The sequence below is a fragment of the Scaptodrosophila lebanonensis genome, unplaced genomic scaffold (assembly GCF_003285725.1).
Source record: "Scaptodrosophila lebanonensis strain 11010-0011.00,11010-0021.00 unplaced genomic scaffold, SlebRS2 tig00000024-arrow-pilon, whole genome shotgun sequence".
NCBI classification, from domain to species: Eukaryota; Metazoa; Arthropoda; class Insecta; order Diptera; family Drosophilidae; genus Scaptodrosophila; species Scaptodrosophila lebanonensis.
Window position 1 is genome coordinate 8,903,401 of NW_022060538.1, and position 7,113 is coordinate 8,910,513.

General features: G+C 38.3%; 1 protein-coding gene across 1 annotated transcript; it reads left to right on the forward strand.

Moving 5' to 3' along the window:
- Positions 1–2,783: 2,783 nt before the first annotated feature.
- LOC115620216 (pyrokinin-1 receptor) lies at positions 2,784–6,897 on the forward strand. The gene is made up of 4 exons (XM_030513354.1): positions 2,784–3,666; positions 6,331–6,554; positions 6,614–6,769; positions 6,847–6,897. The coding sequence occupies exons 1-4, from the start codon at positions 2,784–2,786 to the stop codon at positions 6,895–6,897; spliced, it is 1,314 nt and encodes a 437-aa protein (XP_030369214.1).
- The last annotated feature ends 216 nt before the right edge of the window (positions 6,898–7,113 follow it).

Sequence of the window (7,113 nt, forward strand, 5' to 3'; positions counted from 1 at the left end):
TGAAATAAAACGAATATAAAAAAGTGTAGTAAATGTAATTAAAATCCTTTGAATGTTTTCTCATGAAATATTAAAAAAACTTTACTTTACTCTTCACTATCATTCTGATGACTACTTGTATTTTGGCCTTTCTAGCTTTTTGCAATTGCGCAGAATTGACAACACTGGTGGGACCATGATGTGTAGGTGTGTGTGTGTGTGTGTGTGTGTGTGTGTGTGTGTGTGTGTGTGTGTGTGTGTGTGAGAGAGTGTGCGAGCAGCGATTTCAAAAACAGCGCACGCACTTTGACACCAACACTACCAGCAGGAGCAGGAGCAGGAGCAGCACCAGCAGCGAATGGGTGACACAGACGTGGGTGCGTCAGAAAATTGGGCTAGTAGTTGTGGGCGGGGGAGGGTGGTGCATGGTGGTGCATGCAGTTAGTGTGGTGCTTAACAAAATAAAATAAATGAATGAAAATATGGCAGGGCACACAAAATATCACTCGTCGCGGGCAGAAGCACTGCGACTGACAAAACGCATGAAGCTTAACTTTCTGCCTGTGTTGGTGTCAATGGACTATGGGATGTGAAACAGATGTTGTTTCCCAAAAGGTAAAGCTTCGTTAAAATGAAAAAGAATTGGGCCGTTCATTCTAAAATCTGAGGTCAGATTCTATTAGTATTATTTTCGATGTAAACAATTTCTCGATACTTGCAATTTATTCACGCTAATATTTATTGTGTCGTAAATATAAGTACAAAGCAAGGTATGGCTATTTTCCATTTTTTCTTGCCCATGAAGAAACTCATTATGTGCCTCAAACACTGAACATTAATACTCTACAGTTTTGGCTATCATATCATGTTAACAAATTCGAAATACACTATTCCACAGTATTTTAGATCTTAAACACTTGACATTTATTTGTTATTTAAAAATGCTGTAAAGCAAAAGCTGAAAATTTCAAGTACGAACATTCCTTATTGTATGTATTTTCTGTTGTTGAATAAAGTGTCCAATCTGACGGACAGCACATTTTTAAAGTACATTGAGGCTCTAAACATTAAAAATAACTATCAAAGAACTTAAAAAAATACACCTAATTCTGTTTAAAGATACACCTAATTCTGTTTTTACACGGTTTGAAAATATAAATGTTATATACGGTTACACGACTTTATTCCATTTAGCGCGATTCATTTTGAATATGATCAATATCTTATTTTACACGGAACCAATCTACCTTGTAAAAACAGAATTAGGTGTACTATATTTTTATAAAAAAGTACAAAAAATATTTTTAAGCACATGTTTACATTACTTTTTAACTTTATATTTAAAAATTTATCAGTTATCGATAAGAAATAAACATTTTACATAGACACGCTCTATAAGAACAAAATAATTATTTGTCTAATTTTGGAAACACATTTTATAAATGACTATGCGATGAAGAAGAAATAAAAATTCTTTTATAACTAGAAAAACTCTCTATGAATCTAAGAATAAAAACTGTTCTTGAAATTTGTTAAAAAATGTTCTTTAATGATTATAACACTAATTAATGGAATCATGAAAAACACCTGTGATGGTAAAAATTTATTAAACATTATTAGAGGCTGCTTCTGAAGAAATTGATGTTTGAATTGCTAGATTCAGATTCATATTCCGATTCAGATTCAGATTTTCAGGCGAATTAATATCCCATTGTGCAGTTCGATGTGGTGTTTTGTGTGTAGAGTGATGGGGCGAGGTGGTGGGCTATTTGTTTTTGTTGTCATTCGTGTTTGTGTTTTCCTTGGCGATGGGCTGGCGTCAAAACTAAATATGTATGAAATATTGTGGCCAAAATACAAGCTCACATGTGCGCGTTCCAGCACACATGCTACATACATATGTATGTACGTACTCCATACTATTTGGATTTTTATTGGTATGTGTGTGTAGTTGGCGTCTCAGTACAGACGTTGACGCTGACTTTGACGCTGACGTTGACGGTGACGCTGACGCTCGGTTGCACAGTTAATTCAGATACAAATCTGAATGAAATGTCGCCGCTGCTTATCAGATAAGTTCGGAACGCGCTGGCGTGCGGTTCGCATTCGTTGCACGTTGATGTTTGGAGCTGAAAAAAGGCACGACTACGGGTCATTTAACGGGACTGCCGAGAGAGTGTTTATGTGTGTGTGTGTGTGTGTTGTATGTGTGTGTGCGTTGTGCATTAAATCATCGCCTGGGCACTTGATTACATGTATTTGTAGTTAGAGAGATGCGTCTTTATGGCCGGACAACGACACCGCTGCCGCTTGACTTTAAAACGAGATAAACGTGTAGCCAGGTGCTTCATTGGGGGGCGGTCGTTCGGTCGGTCGGTCGGACGGTCGTTCTATCTGTCGGTTGGTCGGCGGGCGCGCGTTCGCGATTTTGGGCGCTCGGCCTTCATGACAATTTGTTTGTTATTGTTGAGTGTGTGTTGCGTGCCGCTTGCAAGTTAAGAAAACGCCACATAGTCGAGTCGAGCTGATTCGAGTTAAGTTGAGTTGAGCTGAGACGAGTCGCAGTTCTTATTGTTGTTATTGTTGCTAAATCGAATTATTATAATTAGCATAGAGAGACATACCAAGCTAAGCGACAGACGGCGCGCGATTGTTGCTACATGTGTGTGTTTGTGTGTCCAAATGTATATTAGAATTGATTAAATTGTGGAAAGTTTAACACACAAAAATAGAAACGCCGCTAAAGCAAAGAACAAAGAAAAGAAAAAGAAAAGCCGAGGCAAGACAGTGAGTGCACATCAAAAATGTCGTTCAATTCAAGCAGCAGCAGCAGCAGTGGCATCAGCAGCATCAGCGACAATAATGAGAGCGAATGGACAGCTAGCCAAGTGTTTGGGCCTCCGCGCGATGCTCTGGCCATTGTGATACCCGTTACCGTTATCTATAGCCTGATCTTTCTCACCGGCGTTGTGGGGAACATCAGCACCTGTATTGTGATAAAAAAGAATCGTTCGATGCACACAGCCACCAACTATTATCTCTTCTCGCTGGCCATATCGGACTTCATGCTGTTGTTGTCGGGTGTGCCCCAAGAGATGTACTTCATCTGGTCCAAGTATCCGTACGTCTTTGGGGAGTATTTCTGTGTGGTGCGCGGCTTGCTCGCCGAGACCTCGGCCAATGCCACAGTCCTCACCATCACGGCCTTCACAGTGGAGCGATATGTGGCCATTTGTCACCCGTTTCTGGGCCAGGCGATGAGCAAACTTAGTCGCGCCATACGCATCATCATACTAGTTTGGTTGCTGGCCGTGCTCACCGCCATTCCCCAAGCCGCTCAATTTGGCATTGTAAACTACGCGGATGTGGATAAGTGCGCCGTGGTCCGCGTCATCATCGAGCATTCGTTCCAGCTCTCCACATTCATTTTCTTCTTTGCACCCATGAGCATTATATTGGTGCTATACCTGCTCATTGGACTGCATCTGTATCGTTCGAGTGCAATTGGCGGTGCGGCAGGATCGACTTCAGCGACCAAGAGCGAACATTTCCGGCGACTTGGTGAACTGAAGGGTGTCCAGAGCGATACTATTTTGCACCGGCATGCGGGCAATGGCGGCCCACAGCTCAGCTCCGTGCGTGGCCGACTCAATCATTATGGCACGCGACGTGTGCTCAAGATGTTGGGTAAGTTTTTTAAAGGCAAGAAAACAATAATAAAAAGATTTGCCAAAATGTCAGCCTGACTTTTCTCAGTTTCGATCTAAATAATGTGCGAATTGACAGCACCTTGATGTCAATTCTTGTCTTTATAAAACAATTAGTGATACACGCTTAACAACAAAATCGTGAACGGCTCGTCTCCTATACACATATACTTATACATACATATACAAAATATTATGTGTATATAGAATATAAACAAACAACTCGGTGTGTGAATATTATCATTCATTTAAGGCGTACTAGCTGGAGAGTTGCGCGCGAGAACCGATCGTAGGAGCCAGAGTTCGTGATCTAGTGAATGCGAAGGAGTCCAAAACTTTCCACTCATTTTGTGATTAAACATACTCGTGATATGCAACGAAAATATTTTTGATTTATTCGATTGTGAAGATGTTCGAATAATGCAAGAGACTACGATATGAAAGGCTCTCTTTATTTTTTGCTAACTGCTCGTAATCATAAATTTTAATTTACATTTTAGAAACTCTTTCTCTGAACGGAATGAGTTGCGGGCGAATTGGGGGCTTGTGGCTCGACTATTTGCATATCAACTCGCGTGGTAGTTCATTTATTTATTTATTAAATTATTATATATCAAGTAGATAGAATAAGAACATTATTTTCCAGACAATACGCTTTGTACGCTTAATATACTGTGTGAAATAATATGTTGCAAAATCTGCGAGTCAGGCATTTGTTGAAGAAATGGTTACACTGTTTGAAATCTAAAATAACTTTAGATCTGTTTTGAAAGATGCTAGAAACATTACAAGGGCAACTATATTAAATATTAAAAAGTTAATTTTGATTCGGGTTTGGAGTCACATAATAAGCATGAAGTTGTAATGCATTTGAATCAAGAAAACTGCCATTGAACTAGGCGATTTGAAAACTTTTCAATTTACTTGAAATAAATACAAATGCAAATTTGTGTATCTTACAAATTGGCACTGAAGAGTAAATTGGAAAGAAGTTTGTCGTAGTAAAACATATCTTTTTATAAGTTTTCATTAAAATATCAATACTCGCAAAATTCAAATTGCAAGTATTTTAAAATTTAATACAAGAAAGAAGCACCTTCTGACATAAGTAAGTAAGGCAATATACTTATTATTATGATAGTTATTAAAGCTAACTTAGCAGCCATTTGAAATCGTAATCATCTAGATTTTTCTGTGTTGAAATTTATTTAATTGCTTGTCATTTTTTTTGATAATTCAAAATGCCCCAAAATTTGTTTGTCAAATAAATAATAAATTAATAAAAAACAATGAATTGTGACACTATAATGTTAATGAAACAGGTTGTGCAAAAGATTCTTAAAAGTCCAACAGCAAGTTCAGATCAGTAAGATTTCCAATCGTTCTACATCTACAACAAATAAAGTAAAAGGGCATAAATAAATCAATTAAATGGTAAATAAAGTTCCCTAACAAGTGGAGTTTTCGTTACTCTTTAAGTGACAGTGACAGGTCGGGAGAGTTCAGAATTTCCATTATAGCTACTATACGTGTAGAACTATCGCAAGGATCCAAGCCCGCACATAAACAATTGTTTATGCCTGCGCAATGACATCGCAAAATGTAACTTTAAGAAACAATTGAATATAACGCTGTCACAGTTGAATAATTCTATATTATATTGATGACTTAAAACCGAATGATGGCGAGACTTGATAAACGCGTTGCTGTTCCATTATATATACGAGTATATATATGTACGAGTATGTACAATAATTTGTTTATAACTTCACAGACATTCCACACACACACACTCCGTGTAACAAACTTTGCTCTGAAGATGATTTCCGATGAGTAATCCAACTCGTTTTTCTACTCACGACCTTGAGGCGGCAAAAAGCACCGATTTTTAACAAAAAGGTCAACAAAACAAATAGATATGGTCTGAAAAATGTTTAAAGAATAACATTAACTTCGAGTTATAACTTGGAAGGGTAATTATGATTTAGATGTGATTGTATGAAGTGACGGTAAAGCTTTTAATGTGTTGGCTTTAATTACCAATTATCAGATTGTATCGCAAATATTTCAAGGCATTCAATTGTCCAATTCAAAAGCATATCAAACTTGTTGTACATATGTACATGATATGTACAAGTATATGAAAATATCTTATTTTAGGTAACGTTATATTCTTTTGAATGGCTTGAAGCATGCATCAAAAATTGCTCAAATATTAGATACCAATTAAAATCTGTAGGAGTAGGGGAACGTTCTTAGCTCCAATGATTTGTTTACTGCTTTGCGAAAAACCATTGTTTGGGGAACTTCGTACACATTGCTTCCACCCTTCAGTTTGATGACAATTTGCTTTTGTCTTTATTTTTTTATTATCCTTATGCAAAGTGAGACGAAGTTGGAGGCCGTGGCAACTGCTGTGCTACTAATTGGCATCCTGGCCATATGTTAACGCGCGGTCTGGTACACCATTTAATCAGTCCGTCGCGTCAATTTATCGCTCTTGTCTGTTTGTCATTCGCTGACTTTTATGGCAACTTTTAGCATTAAGTGCGCCCGAAAATAGATATGCTTTATCGCCAACACACTCCATCCACTCTCACTGTCTCACACCCAAATTCTCCCTTTATCTGTATATTATATATAGTTGCCGTTGTCATCTGCTTCTTTCTGTGCTGGGCCCCATTCCATGCACAGCGTCTGATTGCCATTTATGGACCGGATCTGGAGGCTGAGATGGGCGCACACGATCAGCACAAGTTTGTGTACACCGTGATGACCTATATATCGGGGGTACTGTATTATTTATCAACCTGTATTAATCCACTGCTCTACAATCTGATGAGCAACAAGTTCCGTGAGGCCTTTAAGGTGAGTAGAAGTTGAAATAAATCGTTTAAATTTATAGTTTTTTTTTCATTTTATTGTAGGCCGTGCTCTTTGGAAAGAAGTCGTTGACGGGTTCGTTGAACTCTCGGCATTATTTGGAGTCGCGTCGGCTGCGACGCACCACAACACTAACCTCATCCACCCAGCGGGCCTCCATAGAGTCCGCAGAGCTACAATCTAAGCAGGCCATGCTCCAGGTTAGTCAAGCACTTTCCACTAGTTTGTCCACAAATTTTCGTATTCTAAGACTTACTTGTATTTCTCTCCACCACAGACCGCTCTGAACGATCGCCTGCTGCAGTGCAAGCCCCAAATAGTTTCGTAATTTGTTATAAACGATGCAGTCAATAATTATACTATATATACGTATGTGTACTTGTATGATAGCATGAGCATTTCTGTTTGTATTTGTACATTCTATCTTTTCATATTTATCACTAGCTGCAAAGTTGGCTTTACTTGCTGTAGCTAATTGTAAGATACACGACAACTCTCTGCTTCCTAATGTTAATTTAATGTATTTTAATTTCGCTCACTTTTG

Bases quoted from the DNA above. Each gene is read 5' to 3' on its own strand.
- LOC115620216 (XM_030513354.1), top strand. From the start codon at position 2,784: ATGTCGTTCAATTCAAGCAGCAGCAGCAGCAGTGGCATCAGCAGCATC. The intron at 6,555-6,613 runs GTGAGTAGAAGT...ATTTTATTGTAG, and splicing joins AGTTCCGTGAGGCCTTTAAG to GCCGTGCTCTTTGGAAAGAA. The intron at 6,770-6,846 runs GTTAGTCAAGCA...TCTCCACCACAG, and splicing joins CTAAGCAGGCCATGCTCCAG to ACCGCTCTGAACGATCGCCT.